General features: G+C 43.6%; 1 protein-coding gene across 1 annotated transcript; it reads left to right on the forward strand.

Annotated features, from left to right (window-relative positions):
• Nucleotides 1–345: 345 nt before the first annotated feature.
• ft (cadherin-related tumor suppressor fat) lies at nucleotides 346–22,471 on the forward strand. The gene is given in 9 exon segments (XM_068285562.1): nucleotides 346–478; nucleotides 3,562–9,098; nucleotides 12,113–12,421; nucleotides 12,489–12,722; nucleotides 12,788–12,989; nucleotides 13,058–13,368; nucleotides 13,493–19,776; nucleotides 19,836–22,383; nucleotides 22,385–22,471. Coding segments are annotated over 8 exon segments (15,414 nt in total). The 5' UTR covers nucleotides 346–478; nucleotides 3,562–3,659.
• The last annotated feature ends 718 nt before the right edge of the window (nucleotides 22,472–23,189 follow it).

The following is a 23,189-nucleotide window of genomic DNA, read 5'->3' on the forward strand; positions in this document are numbered from 1 at the left end:
TTTGCAGTGTTTTTTTCAAAAATCTTTCAAGAAAAAAAAGATATAAGAAAAAGGAATATCAAAACAAAAGTGAAGGTGCGTCCAACGAAGAATAAAACAAAATTGTTAATTATTTTAAACCAAAAATCTAGTGGAATATACAAGAAAATGCATGCAACTGCAGCTGGCCAATAGGCGTACGTGTGTGTGTGTGTGAGTGTGTGTTGCTTTGGCAAAATTTTATAAGTGAAAAATTCCAACAACGTTGCACTGCAACAAGCAAGCAAAAAAAAAGAGCTTAAAAAAATGAAGCAAAACACGTTTTGCTAAAAGAAAAAAAAAAAAAAAGAAGATAAGAAAAATAAATAAAAAGGAAAAATATGCTGCTGCTGCTGCGTATAAGTGTATGTGTGTGTGTGTGCCAGTGTGTGTGAAGCCAAAGAGTGTGCGCCCACCAACACTCCTCCGAAATGCATTTGAAAATGTAAAGAAAATTATGGTACGTTTTTCAAATTGAAATCAAATGTGGATACCAAAACCTATAGCCAGATAATATAGTAACATTTGTTTTATTTATTAATATGTGGGCGTTTTTTTTTTTAATTGCTTTATCCTTGATGTGTTGTTTGTTTTTCAAGTGTTTTGTTGTTGTTTCGTATTGTCTTTGTGGTTACATGGGCTAAGGCAAATACAGTTTCTTTAGTCTGTATTCAGTTTACGCCTACACAGAGATCACGAATGATTTTAATAAATACATTCCATTGAAATGATTGAAAGGAGAGACGAAGAGCAACAGAGAGGAAGGGGAGATAGCGACAGAGAGAGAGCAACAGGCAAACTCTCAAATGAGATTAATTGTTGAATTATTATAAGTCAAAGCCAAAGCCAACGGTAATGTAGGCAGACTTAACTGAATAAAGGTTGGCCTTTGTCTCTCTCTCTCTCTCTTTTTTCTCTCTCTCTCATATCCCCCCCTCAGGGCCTGGATCCCTCGATCTCTGCTCAATGTAATGTTGTTGGTTGTGGTTGGGGAGATATTGGGAGGCTGTAAGTCGAAGCCCCAGCCAAGTTGAGTTTTGATCATAAAACGACCCGCACACTGAACGCTTGCCACGTAATGGCTCTAAGATTTCTGTCTCCTTCACTTTGTTACTTGGCCAACATCAAAAATGAAAAGCAAAGGCGTTCATATACCATACTCTGCATAGCTTAATGAAACAGATTCCTTGCCAGATGCATATGTAAGGAACTGTTTATATATTTTTGAACAAAATCAGAAAGAGGAAAACACGTTTTTCTGCCAAGGAGTGAAAAAAGTGATTAAGCTCAAGTTATAATAAGGATCGGTTTCGCCTGATCCATCGTTGGCGATGATGACGATGATGATGGCCTCACGAATTTTGCCCTTTTGTTAGTTCAACAAAGTTATTTTTGTAGTTGTTGCTTTTGACAAAATTTGCATTGCTAATATATATTCTGAATAGTAGTAGTAGTAGTAGTAATATATGTATACATATGTATGTCTGTATATACTTTGCTATCTTTTGGTATTTATGAGCTCTGAAAAATAGCCCGCATAACCATCAACATCATTGGATATTAATGGGCATGGAAACCAGATACATATAATACATGCATACATACATACATCCATATATACATATGCATATCCCCATATATAGTATGGGGTCCGTCCACTACTGGCCCCGCGATTGGAAAGTGTAAAAGAGATAGATAAACAAGTTAGGAACAATATGCATACATCAATCAAATAAATGGTTTTCGGTTTTTGTTGCTTTTTTCTTTCTCTGTCCCTTTGCATGTTGTTCAATGTGGGAAATATTTAAATTTCTGTTGAACTCAAAGCAATTTCCAAAAAAAACTCGAAAAACGAAAAGTAAATAAAAAATGATCCTACAAATAAAATAAAAATTATGCAAACATTTCAATTTCCGTTGCAGCTCAAAAAAGAAAAACCCCTTAAAAGGAAAACAAATAAACTGAAATTTCCTTTGAGCTGAATGCAACTTGCAGTTTATTTTTTAATTTTCTATTTTGTCTAAGCTTATATATTATAATAACAAAATATTTATGTACACTAAGATGGATCATCTTCTATAGCTTCCATTGGATTGCCTTTGACAGACACTCAAAAATTCCAATTCTAAGTTCAAACAAATAAATCAATATTCAATTGATTTACAGAATATTTGAATTAGAGATTTCCTTAAACAAGTCACGCATAAATCAATATTCGATATTTTCTATAAATATTTAAGGAAAGGCGTTTGAAAGGTTTATTTATTGTTGTCTTTTAGAATGTTGCATATTACTAATGCAAATGGAATTCCAAATGTAGACAGATGGAAACCCACTTATTCTCCTGTTATGTGCTACAAATAAAATATCTTTGATAAACAAAACAAACCAACAAAATCCGAAGAGAAATAGACAGATAGAGAGAGAGAGAGAGAGAGAAAGAGTGAGAGAAGCTAACAACTAACAATACCATTAGAGCAGGTAGATTTTAAAGATTAATGAACGGGTTCGGCTTCAGTTTTTGAAAGCTTTCAAGACACCAAAAACCGAAACCAACAACAAAGACAGCAAGAACCACAATAAAAACAACAACAACAACAACATGAAAAGCAACAACAAATTTACACCACAGTTCATCTACATGGGATACACAGATAGATACATAGATACAGGTAACAAAAAATCAAGGTGGGACCGCAGCAACCAACATACATTCTGACAGAAACTGTATTATATGCTAGCCGCTTTAGCTGCCTGTCATAGCTTTTGTCTAGTTAGTATATCTATCAAGAGGTACTCAGGGGTATACTAGTTCCACCTGACAACTCATCTACATAGACTCCAAGAGGGATATGGGTTAGCTTTTGGTCGACTCCGTGCTCTAATGTTGGTCCATTGGATCATTATTGAGATCTCTTCTTAGATGATTTTCAAAAGAAAAGAAAACAACAACGAATTGTTTCTTCTTAAGACCTTTTGTCTGATATATACATACATATATTGCGTAGGTATAGCTATATATACACACATATGTACATATATATGTATTTCTATGTTTACAAGCTATTGCCCAGAAGACATTAATTTAGTCTAACACTGACACGCAGTTTTAAATGGAAATTCTCGGGGTTTCGTCTTTTTGTTATTTGAAATTTCATATTTGATTAATCGGTGCCGCCTCTAAATTTGATTTGATTTCTTTTTTTAGTTTGAGTAAGTAAGAGGGCATTAGCATTCAATCAATTTGAATATGTTGTCCAACTTTTTTATGAATATGGGTGGGAAGATTGGAGTTTGGATTGCAGTTGGTTTCCACTGAGTACTTCCAAGTTATTTTTACGGTTTAACGCTTTTATTGCGAACATCAATTTTCTGCTCGACGGAGTATGAAAGTGGTTCGCACTCTGGTAGTGCGAGTGAAAGAGGCAGAGACATAGAGAGGGAGAGAGAAAGCGAGCATTATGAAGTATTGTTAATTGAAATTCATCAACAAATTCCATAAAAATTAATTGGATTTCATTTGTTTTATTTTTTTTTTTGCAGAAATCTAATGAAAAAATGACGCATAGGAAAATGCAGACAAAGAGGAAGTGCCACAAACAAGGAAAAGATAAAGAACAGCAGCAAGAGAGAGACAAGAAATGAGACAATTGAAAAGAAAACATTTGTGTAAACTAATAGATCGTAGTGAAAATATATCGAGAACGCGTAAGATGCAGTCCCATTTGCTGCCAACTTCACTACTTCTAATAGTGTTTGCCTTGGAGTTAGCGGCAGGATCAGTGGCAGCATTGGAGTCCTCGCGCATCGAGTTACTGGCGCCTCGAGGACGCAGTTATGCCACAACGTATGAGCAATATGCCGCCTTTCCGCCACGTCGTCGCAGCTCATCGCCAAACGGAGGAGGATCGTCGGGAGAGATGCAATCCCGTGCTGTGGACACAAGTGCCGATTTCGAGGTGCTGGAGGGACAGCCTCGTGGCACTTTGGTCGGTTTTATACCGACTAAACCAAAATTTACCTATCGCTTTAATGAACCACCGCGGGAATTTATACTGGACCCCATAACGGGCGAGGTGAAAACGAATGCCGTGTTGGATAGGGAGGGCATGCGGGATCATTACGATTTGGTCGTGCTCTCCTCGCAGCCCACTTATCCCATTGAAGTGCGTATTCAGGTCTTGGATATTAACGACAATGCACCAGAGTTCCCAGAGCCCAGCATTGCCGTCTCGTTCTCAGAGAGCGCCATGGCTGGCACTCGATTGCTATTGGATGCCGCCACCGATGCAGATACTGGGGAGAACGGTGTGACCGATCAGTATGAGATTGTCGATGGCAATGTGGATCATAAATTTCGTCTGGTCACTACCACAAATCCCAGCGGGGATACGTCCTATTTGCATTTGGAGACAACGGGTAATCTGGATCGCGAGTCAAGGGGCTATTACAATTTGAATATATCAGCGAGAGATGGGGGATCACCGCCTCGAATGGGCTACCTGCAGGTGAATGTAACCATTCTGGATGTAAACGACAATCCACCGATCTTCGATCACAGTGATTACAGTGTCAATCTTAATGAAACTGTGCAGCCAGGTACTCCGGTCTTGACTGTAATGGCATCCGATAGTGATATGGGTGATAATGGAAAGCTGACCTATTATCTGGCCGAAACAGAGCATCAGTTCACGGTGGATCCTGAAACGGGTGTTATTTCCACCACAGAGCATCTGAATTGCCCTCGCACCAGTCAGACGAGTGGAGTAAAGATCCAAAAGAGTTGCGTTTTCACCGTGTTTGCACGCGATCACGGCTCACCGCGTCAGGATGGACGCACGTATGTCACAGTCAATCTCTTGGATACCAATGATCATGATCCAATTATACAATTTCAATACTTTCCACCCACCGGCAAGACGGCAACCGTTGATGAGAATGCCGCCAATGGTACAGTAGTGGCTGCCGTCTCTGTGATTGATTCGGATGATGGGCCCAATGGGGAGACCATCACTCGCCTGGTCTCTGGTAATGAGTTGGGTCACTTTCGTTTAGATAAGACTCCGCTCTTTCACATAGTTCGTGTCAATGGAGTTTTGGATCGTGAAGAGATTAGCAAATATAATCTGACAGTGGTGGCTCTGGATGGCGGGATACCGGCACGTTCGACTACTGCCCACTTGATAATCGATGTCAACGATGTGAATGATCATGAGCCAGTGTTTGAGAAATCCGAATATACCGCAGTGCTTAGCGAATTGGCTCCGAAGGGAAGTTTTGTGGCCTCCATTGCGGCAACGGATGAGGATACCGGAGTGAATGCTCAGATTCATTATGAAATCTTATCGGGCAATGAGCTCAAATGGTTTTCCATGGACTCGGCTACAGGCCTTATTGTCACATCGGAATCCTTGGATAGAGAGGTGCAGGATAGTGTCGAATTGAGCATATCGGCACGTGATGGGGGACCGAATCCAAAATACGCTTACACCCAACTCAAGGTGACTGTTCTCGATGAGAATGATGAGGCGCCACAATTTGGACCGCAGCAGCAGATCAATGTCACTCTAAGTGAAGACGCTCCGCCTCAGAGTGTAATCACCACGTTAATGGCTACTGATCATGACCAGGGTACGAATGGATCTGTCTCCTATCAATTGGCACCCAACATGGAGCGTTTGTATCCGCAGCAATTTGCTATAGACTCCATAACAGGCCAATTAACAACGCGCCATACACTCGATCGTGAGACAATGGCGAATTATGAAATTCTGGTGATTGCACGCGATCAGGGAGCACCCATACCGCAATCGGCCACAGCTACTGTTTACCTCAGCGTGGCAGATATCAACGATAACAGTCCAGAGTTTTATCCCAAACATTATATCTACACGCTTAGCAGTGGCTTCGATTCGGAAAGGGGAAAGTCTCTGCTGAATGTCACGGCCACTGATCTGGACAATGATAAGGAATCGATTGCCTACACTCTCGAATCAGGTGGCGAGGGTCTCTTCCATGTGGATGCCAGTACGGGCTCTGTGCAGCTTCTCGCTGGCCATGGCCATGGCAACAATCTAATGTCTCACTATAGGCTCACCATTTCGGCTCGCGATGCCGGCCAACGTCGCTGTGTCCAGGATGCCATTGTGCATGTGGTTGTGAGAACAAAAACCGAAATTCTTGAGTGCAGTGTCTCTAACCCCTCCTCTTATGAGTTTCATATTGTTGAGGATCACGAGTTGAAGCCACCTCAATTGGGTCGCGAGGTGGGACTAGTGCAGGTAAAGGGCTCTGCTCTGGACTACATCATCTTGCAAGGCGACAAAAACGAAAACTTTGCCATCGATCGCAAAACTGGACGTTTAACCACAGCACGACCCATCGATCGCGAAGCTCAAGCCAGTTATCAGTTAATCATATTAGCCAGCAGTCCCGATTTTTCCAGTTACGGCAAATGCCTGGTCCGCGTTTCCGTTATTGATGTTAATGATAATGCACCAAGCTTTGCCCAGGATCTTCCAAGTATGTTGATCTCTGTGCCCGAAAATACTGCTGTGGGTCAAGAGATCTATCTACCACGTGTCAGAGATCGCGACACGGGCAACAATAATCGCATCACCTACAATCTAACCCATAATCCGAATGAACTATTTCGTATTAGCTCAGTTACGGGTGTATTATATTTGCAACGCCCCATACGTTCGGAGCCAAACTCAATTTTGAGTGTCGAGCTTATGGCCACAGATGGAGGTTCTCCTCCGTTATTTGGTAAACTCTCGCTCTCGATAGCCATAGTCGATGTAAATGATCATACGCCCGTGTTTGATCACACATCGTATGAGACGTCGCTGCTGGAGTCTACAAAGGTGAATGCTCGCTTCTTTGGACTGGCTGCCTCGGACAGTGATGTGGGTGAGAATGCTCGCATTTCGTATTCTATCATTGAGGGAAATGGGGATAAAGTCTTTGGCATCTTTCCCGATGGCTATCTCTTTGTGCGCTCTCCATTAGATCGTGAGGAGAGGGACTATTATGCTTTGACTGTAGCCTGTGAAGATGCGGGTTATCCATCTCGTTCCTCCCAAGTGCCAGTTGTTATTCATGTCCTCGATGAAAACGATAATGCACCACAGTTTACAAATAGCACGTTCACATTCAGCATTCCGGAGAACGCACCGGCTGACACCTTCGTGGGCAAACTCACCGCCGTGGATAAGGATATTGGACGCAATGCCGAGCTGAGCTTCTATCTGGCCACACAGACACAAGACTTTACCATAGATACCAGAAACGGATTCATCAAGACCCTACGATCTTTTGATCGTGAAGCTTTGGTCAGCAAAATGAATGATGAGGATCGGCGGTCTGGCAGTGGAGATGGAAATGTTAATTATTTAATGCTGGATGCCATAGTCCGGGATAATGGACAGCCGCAGCGGTTTCAAGACAAAGTCAAGGTTAAGGTGATCATCACAGATGTCAATGATAATGCCCCAGAATTTCTACGTGGTCCCTATCATGTCACACTGTCGGAAGGATCTCCAGAGGGTACACACATTATACACATCTTCACCCAGGATGCAGATGAGGGTCTCAATGGCGATGTCTACTACTCCCTATTTAGTGGCAATGAGGGTGGCCACTTTAACTTGGACGGTGCCACAGGTCAGTTGAGTTTGGCCCGCCACTTGGATCGAGAGTCCCAAGATTTGCATGTCCTAACTATTGTCGCCAGGGATGCTGCTTTGGTTCAACCTCTCAGCTCGAATACCACTATTACGATTGTGGTTTTGGATGAGAACGACAATGCCCCCGAATTTACCCAATCCAGCAGTGAGGTTTCGGTTCCGGAGACCAGTCCAATTGGCACCGAATTGATGCGTTTTCGTGCCAGTGATGCGGATCAAGGATTGAATAGCCAAGTGGTGTTTAGCATAACAGCGGGTAATCGTCGCGACACCTTCCACATTGACAGCATTAGTGGCAGCTTGTATCTACATAAGTCGCTGGACTATGAGGATATCACCAGATATTCCCTTAACATAACTGCCTCCGATTGTGGCACTCCATCACTGTTCACTACTCTTCTCTATAATGTTCTGATTGTGGATGATAATGACAATGCTCCCGTGTTTCCAAGCACCGCAATTGTTCGACAAATCAAGGAGGGAATAGCTCTAAAAACGCCAATAGTCACAGTAACGGCAGACGATCCCGATTCTGAGTTGAATGGCAAGGTCACCTATGCCATTAGTAAACAGGAGCCAACTGAGGAGCGCACAGGAGGTGGACGACATTTCGGTATCAATACCGAGACAGGTGTCATTTACACGTTGCGAGAAATCGATCGAGAATCGATTGATACCTTCCGCCTCACAGTGGTGGCCACCGATAGAGCCCTGCCGCCACAGCATCAATTGTCCACGGCCAAACTGGTAACCGTCATTGTGGAGGATATCAACGATAATGCTCCCATTTTTGTCTCAATGAACGCAGCTATTTTGCCCATCAGTGGCGGGAACGTGATGCAAGTGTTGGCTCGTGATGCCGATTCCTCAAGCAATGGCCTGGTCACCTATGAGATTGTTGGTGGTCAGCACGAGCATTTTCAGCTGCAGCGCAACACCGGGCACATTACATTCCGTCCCCCAAGTTCAGCCGCTCCACGGGAAATTCGATATCAGTTGGCCTTAAAAGCCACCGATGAGGCAGTTCAGAGCGAACGCAAAAGTTCGGAGACATATATAACGATCATAACTCCCGGGAATACCGGACAGGATGTACCCGTATTCGAGCAACAAGATGCCATATTTGGGTCGGTGTATGAAAATGAACCCATTGGCACCAGCATATTGACGGTGACAGCGCATCTGGAGGGCACCGAGATTGAGTACTACATGACTAACGTAACAAGTGAACCCGGATCGTCGGGGCAAGTGGATCGTCTCTTTGATATTGATGCCAAATTAGGAATATTATCGACAGCAGTCGAATTGGATCGTGAAGCTGGATTCGATAACTACGAAGTGGAGGTCTACGCCATCGCATTGGGTGGACAGCCGCGTACAGCGCACACTAAGGTAAGTTTTGCCTTTTCTTTTGGAAACAAGGGCTCTTGGGTCCTTATCAGAGCAGGTTGGGATGCACTAATGCGCTTTTAATGTCTTGCGCTGATATGAAATGTTGATTACATGAAAGACAACAGACAAGACTCTCACACACACATACACACACACACACACAAAGGGCTGTAGTGAGGCGCAGGAGACAGTGTCTCGGTATGCATGCAAATTAACAAATACACTGGCACAGACGATGCGCTACTGAATGAGTAGACAGACAGACAAACAGTCAGAGAGATGAAGGGAGAGGAGACGCACGGACGAACCAGGACCACGACCCATGCAGCCGTAGGGATAAAATTATAATAAGTTGCTTCATTGGCAGATGCCTTTAATTATGGCCATGATGGCAGGGATCCAAGCTCTGATTTCTACTCCACTGTTTGTGTAGGGCATTTAAGAGTCCAAGAAAAAAAAGAGACGCAGAACAAGAAGAAAAAAAACCTAAAGCACCTTTTACTGGTTTTAAAAGAACCAGTCATTGCCTCTCTCTTTTCCTCCTTGTGTTGACCAGGTTGGGTGAGCTGATCTCTCTCTCTCTCTCCCTCTTTCTCCTGCATGCGTAGGTATGCCAAAAATGTGCTCATGCAAATGTCTATAGTTCCAGTTTCTCTCTCCTTACATCCAAGGAGCTATACATACCTATGTATACCTTAAAACTTATATACATACATATATATTCTTGTTTATCTGTATAAAATGTTCCGCTGTCTGACCCTTGCGTGCGAAGAGTGTTTCAATCAATTCATGGCTGCTGCATTGATTTAAAACGATTGCCATGTTTTCCTTTCTTCTGCGTTAATTTTTGGAAAAATATTTCTTTATGCGTTTCCAGCCCAAGGCCCATTATCATCAATAAATGTTTGCCAATAAAACCAGGCTCAGCGGAAACCAAGAGAAATGTATAGAATTTAGAATCAAGTGGAGTGAAATTTTCTAAATTGCTGACAATCGCCACAATTAGTTCAATCATCCACAAGTCGTTATTAAATGAGTTTTAAATGCTTTAGATTGTCTTGCAAGTACAGTGAAAGCTGCCATTATGGCCAGCCGTCTCGAGTGGACACAAAATGGCCCTCGGGGAACCCGTAGACTAGTTTCATCTAAGTGAACTTTCTATATACAAATTCCTCAGGTTAGAGATCACCTTATCCCCTTGTTTGTCATTTTAATTACACTTTTCTACGATAATTGTTTCCATAAACTCCCTGAGTTGCTGTTTTTTTGATTAGTCCTTATAATTGGAATGATTAATCACTTAATATATTAATAGCTAGAACATTTTGTATGCCTTTCAGTTTTAAAAACTGACAAAGCCTCACGCGAAGTCATTCGGCTTAGTAAAAATAGGTATTACTATATAAAATCTATAGGAACTGTCGGTCTAAAAAAGAGTTATGAATCCATAACTACATTATTTTCAACAGGACTACAATAAAAAAAAAATTAAAGACTAATAGCTATAATTTGATAAAACAACTTAAGGCTGTTCCAAAATGAGATCTATATTCCAATTAAAAGTGTAAAATTTAAAAAGGAAACTAAAAATTTCGATTGTTTTCCGGGAGGCTTCGCTACACACATTAAATGTTCCTTTTAGCCAATTTCCACTGTATAGCTTGAACAGTCACACTAGCTGAACAGCACGATCCTAATTTACTTAACTTAACAAGATTTATTCCCTTAACGTCAGTGGAGCATAGTTTATGGTTTAGGCAGTTAAGCTGAGCTACACGCACAGGTACAATATCCATTTCGAAATTGTGTTTAATGTGTGTGACAAAAAAAGTATGTGTAACATGTCGTTAAAAATGATCTGAACATAAATAAGTAGCACACGAGCCAGAACAACTAAGATGCTGCAGTGTGAGAGTTCATAGTCTGTGTAGAATGGATTCGAAAGAGGTCAAGATGAGGAATTACGACACAAAAAGAGAAAATTGCGAGAGAGAGAAAAGCAGAAACTATTTTGACGCAACTCGATTTGAAGTGGTCATCTAACTTATTGAATATATGTATGTATCTATAAACGAGGTGTGCTTAACAACTAAGATTTCATCATTTCATTTGGTACCCAGTAGTGATTAGGACTTTAATTCTCAATTATAATTCTCTAGTTATTTTTAAACTTACTAAATATATTTGCCAATCTGTCAATTCTCAAATAGTAAGAAGAAAATGTTCCGAAAGATAATCAAAGGAAAGTAGACTATAAATACATTGAGACGAGATAATTTGATAAAGTAGGCCTGTTCTCTCACAAAAAGTCTTACAAAGAGTCATTAATCAATGTTATTTTTAAACTAGCCCGATTAGAAAAGTAATCTCATGCGAATTATGGCGACAAAAATTGTGTTCATGTCATTCTAGACGCCTTTGTTGTACTATTGCCCCAATATTTATTTATTTCGATCCAAGTTTATAACCGATAAGTTATATGCAGCTCCATTGCTTACTGAAAACAACTTAGATACTTAGATACTGACTACAACTTAGATACATTTGTAGATACAAGTCTTCCGGGAATTACTTTATATATATTAATCCTCAACACTCTATCCTGGAAGGTTTACGACGAGTGCCATTCAGTGAAATTCAAGTTTTCCTACCTCTTAGACACACCTCGCACATTTGTTCATACAATGTATATATGTAGGTAGCGCATCCGAACCAAAAAAGGCTAGAGAGTTGTATATTAGGCCCCAAAGGCCATAGCATGCGTTTTATTTTTCGATATGGCTAATTTATTTATTACATACACACCGAACACGTACATTCTACATGGTATGCGGTCTTTGGAGTGTGTCCTTTACTCTGAATGAGTTGGACAACAAGTCTGGTAGACATGAGATTGACACAAAAATGGACAGCAATAGTCAGTTTACTTATGGGTCAACGAGCATCGTGTGTGTGTGTGTGTGTGTGTGAGCGAGTGTGCGCTTCTTTTCAATTTACTATTTCAATCTTTGCAGGTCAAAGTGACCATTTTGGATAAGAACGATAGTCCACCCGAATTCCTGGATATGCCATTTGCTTTTAATGTCAGCGAGGATCTTGAAATTGGACACACCATAGCCACAATAAGAGCCCATGATCCGGACACTTTGGGATCAATCACCTTCTCGCTAGTCAGCGGTCATAATGGTAAATTCCTATTGGAGCCGACGACAGGAAATCTGATATTGAACGATACATTGGATCGCGAAACCAAGAGTAAATATGATGTACGGATTCGAGTAAGCGATGGTGTTCAATATACGGAAACTAATATAATAATTGAAGTAAGTTTTGCATCAAATATTTGAAGATAAATTCCACTAACAATAAGCCAAAACTTTCGGTTTTTAGGTCAACGATACCAATGATAATCCCCCCATGTTCGATGAGACTGTTTACTCTTTTGACATACCAGAGAATGCTCCAAAGGGCTTTCAAGTGGGCCAAGTAGTGGCCACAGATAATGATCTTGGTCAGAATGGTCTAGTGTCATATACAGTAGTGTCCGACTGGGCGAATGATGTATTCAGCTTGAATCCACAAACGGGAATGCTGACACTGACAGCTCGCTTGGACTATGAAGAGGTAATTTATTGAGCAAAAAAGTTACATCGCTGGAGCTTTTTACAATCTTTTATCTCATTTTATAGGTGCAACATTACATTCTACTTGTACAGGCTCAGGATAATGGTCAGCCCAGTCTTTCGAACACAATTACAGTGTATTGCAATGTCCTTGATTTAAACGATAATGCTCCTATTTTCGATCCAATGAGCTATTCGAGCGAAATATTTGAAAACGCTCCCATAGGCATGGAGGTGGTAACAGTCTCAGCCAAGGACATTGACTCAGGTAAGTGGAAACACTGACTGTTAATAGTAACTGGATACATTTAAATCATAATATATACCTTCTTTTAGGAAACAATGGCCTCATTGAGTACACCATAAGTGCTGGGGATGACAAAAATGAGTTTGACATCAGCAGCAACGGAACTATACGTACTCGCAGGCAGTTAGATCGGGAACAGCGTGGTTCCTATACACTAACAGTTACAGCTCGTGATTGTGCCGATGAAATGGCCTCATTCAATGAAATCGAGGAGACGCAGCTGAAGCTAAAGTATCGTTCACCTCGACGGTATCACTATCAACTTGTGACGCCACAGCAAGAGCAGCAGCAGTACTTCTTGGCTCATCAGAAACAACAGCGACTATCGTCGACGGTGCAGGTAAGGAAGAGTGTCTTTTTCATTGGGTCTAATTAATTAAAGAGACAACTTCTGTTATCGTTGTCGATAATCAGTCAATCAGTTGGCACTTAAAAGAAATCCCATTTCTCTTATTTCCCTCTAGGTAACGATCCTGATCAAAGATGTCAATGACGAAGCGCCTGTATTTGTTTCCGCAAACGAGACGTCGGTCATGGAGAATGTGTCCATTAATACGGTTGTAATGGCAGTCAAAGCCGTCGACTACGACGAGGGACGAAATGGCTACATTGACTATTCGCTCAATACCGACCATGCAAATGCCGATAGCAATGACAACGACCTTCCATTCTCACTTAATCCCACCGATGGTCTATTGCGCGTAGTTAATGCACTAGATCGCGAATTATGCTCCAGCTATGTTCTGAATATAACGGCACAGGACCGCGGTGAACCGCCCCAATCAACCACTACTCGACTGCTAATTAGAATTCTTGATGAAAATGACAATAGTCCAGTGTTTGATCCCAAGCAGTATTCGGCATCGGTTGCCGAGAATGCAAGCATTGGAGCCATGGTGTTGCAGGTTTCCGCCACGGATGTTGATGAGGGAGCCAATGGACGGATTCGATACTCCATACTGACGGGAGATCAGAACCATGACTTTAGCATCGGGGAGGATACGGGTGTGGTGCGTGTGGCGAAAAACTTAAACTACGAGCGCAAGGCCCGTTACACACTCACAGTCCGGGCTGAGGATTGTGCTATAGAGAATAGTGCTAGCGATGTGGCTGAGCTGACCATAAGTATACTTGATATCAACGACAATCGACCCACATTTCTCGATTCGCCCTATTTGGCACGAGTCATGGAGAACACGGTACCGCCAAATGGTGGCTACGTACTCACTGTAAAAGCCTACGACGCAGACACACCGCCGCTCAATTCTCAAGTGCGTTATTTCCTCAAGGAGGGTAATTCGGATCTGTTTCGCATCAATGCATCAACGGGTGAAATATCACTGCTGAAACCACTAGATCGAGAATCGCAGAGTGAATACATCCTAACCCTGGTGGCCATGGACACAGGCTTGCCGCCTCTGACAGGCAGTGGAATTGTGCGTGTCGAGGTACAGGATATTAATGATAATGGTCCCGTCTTTGAACTCAACTCCTATCATGCGAGTATTGAGGAGAATTTACCTGTGGGCACTGTGGTCTTGCAGCCACGGGCAAGCGACAGGGATGAAGGACTAAATGCCAAACTACGTTTCAACCTGTTAGGCGAGCATATGACTCGGTTCCATATCAACACGGACACGGGCGAAATTACCACTGCTGCTCTTTTGGATCGCGAAGAAACGGACACTTACCGATTGACACTTATGGCCCAGGATAGTTCAATTACCGAACCGCGAGCCACATCTGTCAACCTGACCATAAAGGTTGTTGATGTCAATGACAACGTGCCCCAATTCGATTCGAGCAATTATAAAATCGCAGTTCCCGATAAAATGGGTCCGGACAGATTTGTGTTTGGTGCCAAAGCTTTAGACTTGGACGAAGGTGTGAATGCAAGAATTGAATACAAACTAAAAGGCCAAGATGAGCAATATTTTGTTGTAAATGAAAAGACGGGTGTAATTAAAACTAAAATGCAATTGGTGTCTGGTACGGTCTACTCGATCAACATTCATGCCATGGATCAAGGAGAAATGCCGCAATCCTCGATGGCTCAATTGACAATTATGCAGCGACCTGTCGAATTGTTTCCAGTCTACTCATATATGGCAAAGACTCAGTTCACTTTGTCGGAGGATGTGCCACCTGGAAAAATGATTGCCAAAGTGTCGGCCACTTCGCCGAAGAAGGGAGCAATCCGTTATGCCATAGCTGGTGGAAATTTGGGCAATGCCGTAAACGTAGATCCGACAAGCGGAGCTCTCACTGTTGGTAAAGATGGTCTGGACTATGAGTTGGCCCATCAATATGAGATCTGGGTGGAGGCTTCAGACTCCGACGTAAAGCCCAGTCTACGCAGTGTGATGCCCCTGACTATCAACGTGAGCGATGCCAATGATAATCCTCCCATCACAGAGAAACTCATCTACAATGTCGAAGTGCTCGAAGAGGAGTCGCCACCGCAAATGATTGTGGTGATCAGTGCCAGTGATCGCGATTCAGGCGATAATGGTGAAATAAGCTATAGGCTGAAGAACGATTACGAAGGGACTTTTGAAATAAACGAGGATTCTGGCGAAATTTATACTACGATGCGCCTAGATCGTGAAGAATTAGCCGATTATGCTTTGGTCGTTGAGGCAGTGGACCAGGGTGTGCCCCAACTGACGGGTACGGCTAGTGTGATGATCCATTTACTTGACAAGAACGACAATCCACCAAAGTTTACTCGATTATTTTCTCTGAATGTAACGGAAAATGCAGAACTTGGCAGCTTTGTCATCCGCGTCACATCTTCTGATCTAGATCTTGGAGCGAATGCTAATGCTAGCTACACGTTTAGTGAGAATCCTGGAAACAAGTTCAAGATTGAGCCGCAAAGCGGGAACATAACAGTGGCTGGACATCTGGATCGAGAACAGCAAGATGAATACATTCTAAAGGTTGTGGCCTCCGATGGAGCTTGGCGGGCCGAGACACCAATAACAATCACCATACAAGATCAAAACGACAATGCCCCGGAGTTTGAGCACAGTTTTTATAGCTTTAGTTTCCCCGAGTTGCAGCATGCGGTGGCTTTTGTGGGACAGATAATAGCCACGGATCGGGACAAACAAGGACCCAATTCAGTTATCTCGTACTCCTTGCAACAGCCATCTCCAATGTTTTCCATTGATCCTGGCACTGGTGAAATATTCAGCAAAAAGCGTATCGAATACAAGCGATCCCATGAGGAGAATATATATGCTCTAACCATCTTGGCCACAGATAATGGCAAGCCCCCGCTTTATTCGGAGTGCATGATCCAGATCACAATTGTGAACTCCAACAATAGTCCGCCGAAGTTTGAGCAGGCCGAATATCTTTCGCCGCTTCCTGAGCACGCACGTCCGGGTCAACGTATTGTACGTGTTCATGCCACCGATAACAAGAAAGACTCGGGCAGTAATAACGAAATTGACTACGCCCTGGTTAGTGCCAATCAGAGTGCCTACTTTGGCATAAATAAGCACGACGGCTGGATAACATTGGCCAAACCTCTGTTGGACGTCCTACCTAATTCAAGATTTGAACTCACTGTCAAGGCTATTGATCGAGGAGTTCCACCCAAATCAGATCAGACTCGTGTTGTCATTATCGTTACGGGTGAGAATCGTCATACGCCAGAATTTTCGGCACGTAGGTATCAAGTGATTGTGCCAGAAAATGTACCTATTGGCTCCACAATAATTACAGTGGTTGCTACGGATCCAGATTTGGGACCCAATGGCATTTTACGCTTTGGCATTTCAGGTGGCAATGATCGACAGGACTTTAGTGTGAATGAACAGTCGGGTGCCATAATAATACAACACGCTCTCGACTACGATCTTATACAGGAGTATCATCTAAATATAACTGTCAGAGATCTTGGCTTCAAATCACTAACCGACACGGCCATCCTAACCATCATATTAACCGATGTAAATGATAATCCTCCGGTGTTCAATCAAACTGAATATCATAGCTACATTGCCGAAAATAAGCCAACGGGCACATTCGTCTTCCAAGCCCATGCCACGGACAAGGATTCACCCAAGAATGCTATCATTCAATATGCATTCCTTCCAAGCGGCACTGATCGTCACTTCTTTAGCGTAAATTCTAGCACCGGAATAATATCTTCAGCAGCTATTTTCGACTATGAGGAGCGACGCACTTATACACTTCAACTGAAGGCCAAAAATCCCGACTCAACGATGGAAAGCTATGCCACTTTGCATGTACATATTCTCGGAGTCAACGAATTCTACCCACACTTCTTGCAACCCGTTTTCCATTTTGATGTCTCTGAGACTTCCCCGATAGGCTCTTCGGTAGGTGCTGTTCAAGCCACAGACAAGGATATGGGTGAAGATGGTCGAGTTTACTATCTGCTTGTGGGTTCCAGCAATGACAAAGGATTTGGCATTAATACGAACACCGGAGTGCTATTTGTTTCGCGACACTTGGATCGCGAAACCCAGAATCGGGTGGTGCTGACTGTCATAGCCAAGAACTACGGCAGTATTCGAGGCAATGATACGGATGAGGCACAAATAAACATCTCTATACAAGATGGCAACGATCCGCCGGAGTTTATTAAACGATTCTATACAGCGAGTATTTCGGAAGCAACTCCAATTGGCAGTAAGGTCACTACAGTCAAGGCTATAGATAAGGATGTACGGCTGCAGAATAACCAATTTAGCTACTCCATAATCAACGGAAATCTTAATCAAAGTTTCCGCATAGATGCACATTCGGGAGAGATTAAAACTGCAGCTCTTGTGGATCGTGAATCTATAGCCCATTATAATCTGATTATAGGAGCGATTGACACTGGTCTTCCACCACAAACGGGCAGCGCTGAGCTTACAATTACCATCACGGATGTAAATGATAATGGACCTACTTTCTCACCAGAAGGCCTTCAAGGCTATATAGCTGAAAACGAACCGGCTGGCACATCTATCATGACCCTCGCTGCCACCGATCCAGACTTACCGCATAATGGTGGACCCTTCACATATTATTTGAAAGGAGGCCCTCACAAGTCTTGGCTAAGTGTAGACAAAGTAACTGGCTTAGTTAAGTCCACTACTAGTTACGATCGTGAGGCTACACCCACTCTGGAGGTCATGATTGAAGTGGAGGACAGCGGCAAACCACCGCAAAGAGCCACACATACTTTAATCATAAATGTTCTTGATCAGAATGACAATCCGTCGTCATCTCGCAATGTTCAGGTGCTTGTTGGCATCTTTAATGGCGAGTTACCTGTCAATATTAAGCTGGCCGATATACACCCCAACGACTTGGATCTGGTGGGCGACTACAATTGTCGTTTGCAATCTCAGGGTCAAGTTCAATTGATTATTCCACGTGCCTGCGATTTGTACTCCACTTCGCAGACATCTCCCATGGATGCTACTTTCAGTTACACTGGCAACGATGGTAAACATGGCGATGTGAATTCAAAGCTAACCGTGGACTATCAACATTTCGATAACCTGACACTAGTCAATACGGTATCCATCATGGTGCGAAATATGACAGCATCCCAGTTCCTGGCACACTATTACCGATCTTCGCTGGAGATGCTGAAATCGCGCTTCACTGAGGACATATTCATTTACAGTTTAGTCGATAATCCTGGTAACTTTAGCAGTCTAGAGGTTCTCTTGGCGGTGCGCTCTTCTAAACTGAATTACAAGCCATCACGTCAGGTTATCGATCGCCTGCGAGAGAAGCGATCGACACTGTCTGAATTGCTACAAAAGGATGTAATCATCGGCTATGAGCCCTGTAATGATGAGCCCGGCCTCTGCGGGAATGGTGGACTATGCACCTCCGATTTTCGTTTGACTGATGATCGGCAGAGCTATCGCATCATTGATAGCCCAACAATGGTTTTGAGTGGGCCTCGCATTTTCCATGAGTACAATTGTCGTTGCTCCGATGGTTTTTCAGGAGAACAGTGTCACAGGCGGCATGATCAATGCCTACCCAATCCATGTCAGATGCAAGCCCAATGCCGTCGTTTGGACAACGACTACCAGTGTCTGTGTCCGGCCAATAGGGATGGCAAGCAATGTCAACGGGAGCGCAGTGATGTTTGCTTGGGCAAACCGTGTCACAATGGCGGCAGCTGCCAACGAAGTCCAGATGGATCTTCCTACTTCTGTCTCTGCAGACCTGGCTATCGAGGCAACCAATGCGAAAGTGCGGCCGATTCTTGCCGTCCCAATCCCTGTCTGCATGGTGGTTTGTGCGTAAGCCTGAAACCTGGCTACAAGTGCAGTTGCACTTCTGGACGATATGGACGTCACTGCGAGCGTTTCAGCTACACCTTTGAGACGCTCTCCTTTATGACTTTCCCAGCTCTGGATGTCACAACCAATGATTTATCCATTGTGTTTGCCACAACTAAACCAAATGCACTGTTGCTTTACAACTATGGCTTTCAAAGCGGTGGACGATCGGACTTCATAGCACTTGAACTAATCGATGGACGTGCCCAGTTTTTGTCGGGTGGAGCTCGCACTGCCATTAGCTCTGTTTCAACAGGCAAGAACCTTTCCGATGGAAATTGGCATAAGATAACGGCTACTCGCAATGGCCGGGTCATGTCTCTGAGTGTGGCGAAGTGCTCTGAAGATGGAGATTTGTGTGCCGAGTGCTCGCCAGGCGACTATAATTGCTATGCAGACACAGTTGGTCCCGTGGGGTAGGTAATCCTTTCTCTTGCCTAATAATCAAAAAATAATCCATTGCATTCTTTTGCAGCACTCTTAACTTTAACAAACAACCGCTTTTCATTGGCGGTTTGGCCTCTGCCGATCCTGTTTTGGAACGTCCTGGGCAAGTGCATAGTGACGATTTCGTGGGATGCTTGCATAGTGTCCATATAGCAGGACGAGCTTTGAACCTTAGCACACCACTGCAGCAGAACGGCATTCGAGCTGGTTGCCATCGTCAAATGTGTCAGCCTAGCTTAGCCAGTGAGCGTTGTGGAGAAGTGGGCCGTTGCATCGATCGCTGGTCAAGTGTGTTGTGTGAGTGCGCCGGCAAGGGCCAATTGCAATCACCGGATTGTGTAGAGTCCCTGGAAGCAGTCACTTTAAGTGGTGGCGCTTACATAGAGTTCAGGGTATCCGACCTGCATCGTCGGATGCAACTTTTGGACAATTTCTATAGCAAAAACAATGCCTGGTCTATGGGCAGTGGCCTAATGCGACAAAGAAGGAGTCACAATATAACCGCAGCATCGCAAATCTATGAATCACCTAGAATTCTTAGTCTAATGTTCCGTACTTATAAGGCACATGGATTGATTCTCTATTCGGCTACTAATCAAATGTTTACATCGCTTTCGCTTAATAATGGCAAGCTGGCCTATTTCTCCAGGAATCATTTGATCATCAACATGACAATAGAATCGGAAAAGCCCCTTAACGACGGACGATGGCACAATGTGAGCCTTCTGAGTGAAAGTCGCAGTTTGCGCGTAATCATCGATGGACTACGCGTTGGTGACGAATTAGACATTGCCGGAGTGCATGATTTTCTAGATCCCTATCTGAGCACTCTCTCTCTGGGTGGCGGTGCACCATTAATGGTCGACGAATCAAAAGTTTTCAGTGGTTGTATAGCAAACTTCACCATAAACAACGAGCTGCAGCCACTGAATGGATCCGGCAGCATTTTCCCAGAGGTCCGTCAGCATGGAAAAGTGGAGTTGGGATGTAGTCGAGACAATGGCATTGATGCCGCACAGGTTGCCGATCCTTTGAGTATAGGCTTCACCTTGGTCATTGTATTCTTTGTGATTTTGGTGGTGGCCATCTTGGGCTCATATGTCATTTATCGCTTCCGTGGAAAACAGGAAAAGATTGGTAGCCTAAGTTGCGGAGTGCCTGGTTTCAAGATCAAACATCCGGGTGTCTCTTTGCCACCTCAAGCCCAAGTTGACCATGTGTTGGCCACCAGAAATTTGCATACCACAGACGCACCAGCACCACCTGCCAGTGACCCAGCTCAGCACCTGCGACCGTCTAGCCATCATCTTGTTGGTGTTGGGTCAGAGCATTTGACGAAGAAGTTCAAGGAATTGCCCCCAAGTGCGCGGCCAGATATAATTGAAAGGGAAGTGGCCCCGCCAAACCCTCATCCCCTACACCCTGGTCTCATCGATCATGTGGCTAGTTCTGTGGACTTGGGCTCTGAATATCCAGAGCACTACGACTTGGAGAATGCCAGCTCCATCGCACCATCCGATATTGACATTGTGTATCATTACAAGGGCTATCGCGAGGCCGGAGGCATGCGAAAATACAAGGCCACATCACCACCGTCCGCCTATACGCATCACAAGCATCAAAATGCTGCCAGCCAGCCACAGCAGCACTGTCATTCGCCACGCACACGTGCCCCACCGTTTGTGCCGCCCAGTCAGAGTCAAGGTGTTCCATCGTCTGCTAGTGTCTCACGTAGCACGCATCAAAGTACTCCGCTGGCCCGTTTATCGCCCAGCTCTGAGTTAAGCTCGCAACAGCCGCGAATTCTGACTTTGCACGACATTTCTGGCAAACCATTGCAAAGTGCTCTCCTGGCTACCACCTCGACCAGTTCGGGCGGAGTGGGCAAAGATGTTCTGCACAGCAATAGCGAACGTAGCCTAAACAGTCCGGTTATGTCCCATCTATCTGGTCAAACTGGCGGAGTGCCGCCACCACAGGTGGCACCACCTCCCACTGTAGCCATGGGTCTTACGGCCGAAGAGATTGAACGACTGAATGCACGGCCCCGCACAACATGTAGCCTGGTGTCTACCCTAGATGCTCACAACATCGATGTAGACGCCCATAGTTCTACCTCGACGGACGAGAGTGGCAACGATAGCTTTACTTGCTCAGAGATTGAGTACGATAACAACAGTCTCAGTGGAGATGGCAAGTACTCAACCAGCAAGAGCAGTATCCTCGATAGTCGTAGCCCGGTGGCACGAGCCCTTAGCGGTGGTGAGCCGAATCCTCGGAATCCCAACAGCGTTAAGACCCCGATACCAGCTCATGCCTACGATGGCTTTGAATCTTCGTTTCGCGGATCGCTTAGCACACTGGTGGCTAGTGATGATGATCTTACTAACCATCTGAGTGGCATTTATCGCAAGGCAAATGGTGGCAATGGAGCAGCTTCGCCATCAGCCACCACTTTGGGCTGGGAGTACCTTCTCAACTGGGGCCCGAGCTACGAGAATTTGATGGGTGTTTTTAAGGATATCGCCGAACTACCAGATACAACAACAACTTCTCAGCAGCAACAACAGCAGTCCCCCCCAGCAGGCCGCATCCACGTTGCCCCTTCGGATACCCGCCAACAATAATACTGTAAAGAAAGCACCGCCCGAGGAGTATGTGTAAAAGGAATACTAGAAAATACTCGTAAATACGTATAGAAATATATATGTGTAAATTTTAATGTGTAATATTGTAATAACTTTACCCTATACACACATAAGTTAAGTTAAGTAATGCCATTTGAATTTCGGAATGTACAACGAAAACGTATCTGTATTTAGTACAACTTACAATTGCAACGCCTTGTATCAAGGCCAAAGTAACAGCAACTAACTAAACGCATCATTTTGACTGATTTGAATGCATGCATTTTTAGCCAACATTTGTCATTTCGTTCGATAGCTAATAGGTTTTCCCCCTTTTTGTGTAAATTTGTGCTATATTATGATAATAGAATGGACTATATTTATTTGCCATTTAAGTACCTACATTTTAATAAATCCATAATTTCTAACTTATTGACCTAAGCCCTCACCTCATGACAGCTCGTTTACACAAAAACCTACTAAAGATCCAATAAAGTTTACAATTTTCGTTTACAAATTACATTCATGATGAAATGCATTTTCCATTTTCAGCCAAGTTACTACTCATTAGCCATGTTTCGAACCGCAACTGTTGCTTGATAGAGAGAGAAAAAGAGGAATCGAAAGAAAGAGAGCGAAAGCGAGAGAGAGTGTATGTGTGTCCTGCGCAGTGTAACTTGTTGGTAATACATTCACTTGGTACATGCAACTAACATTGGCTACAAAAGCTAATGTCAAACAGCCAAAATTTGCAA

The sequence above is a fragment of the Drosophila tropicalis genome, unplaced genomic scaffold (assembly GCF_018151085.1).
Source record: "Drosophila tropicalis isolate 14030-0801.00 unplaced genomic scaffold, ASM1815108v1 contig_413, whole genome shotgun sequence".
NCBI lineage: Eukaryota > Metazoa > Arthropoda > Insecta > Diptera > Drosophilidae > Drosophila > Drosophila tropicalis.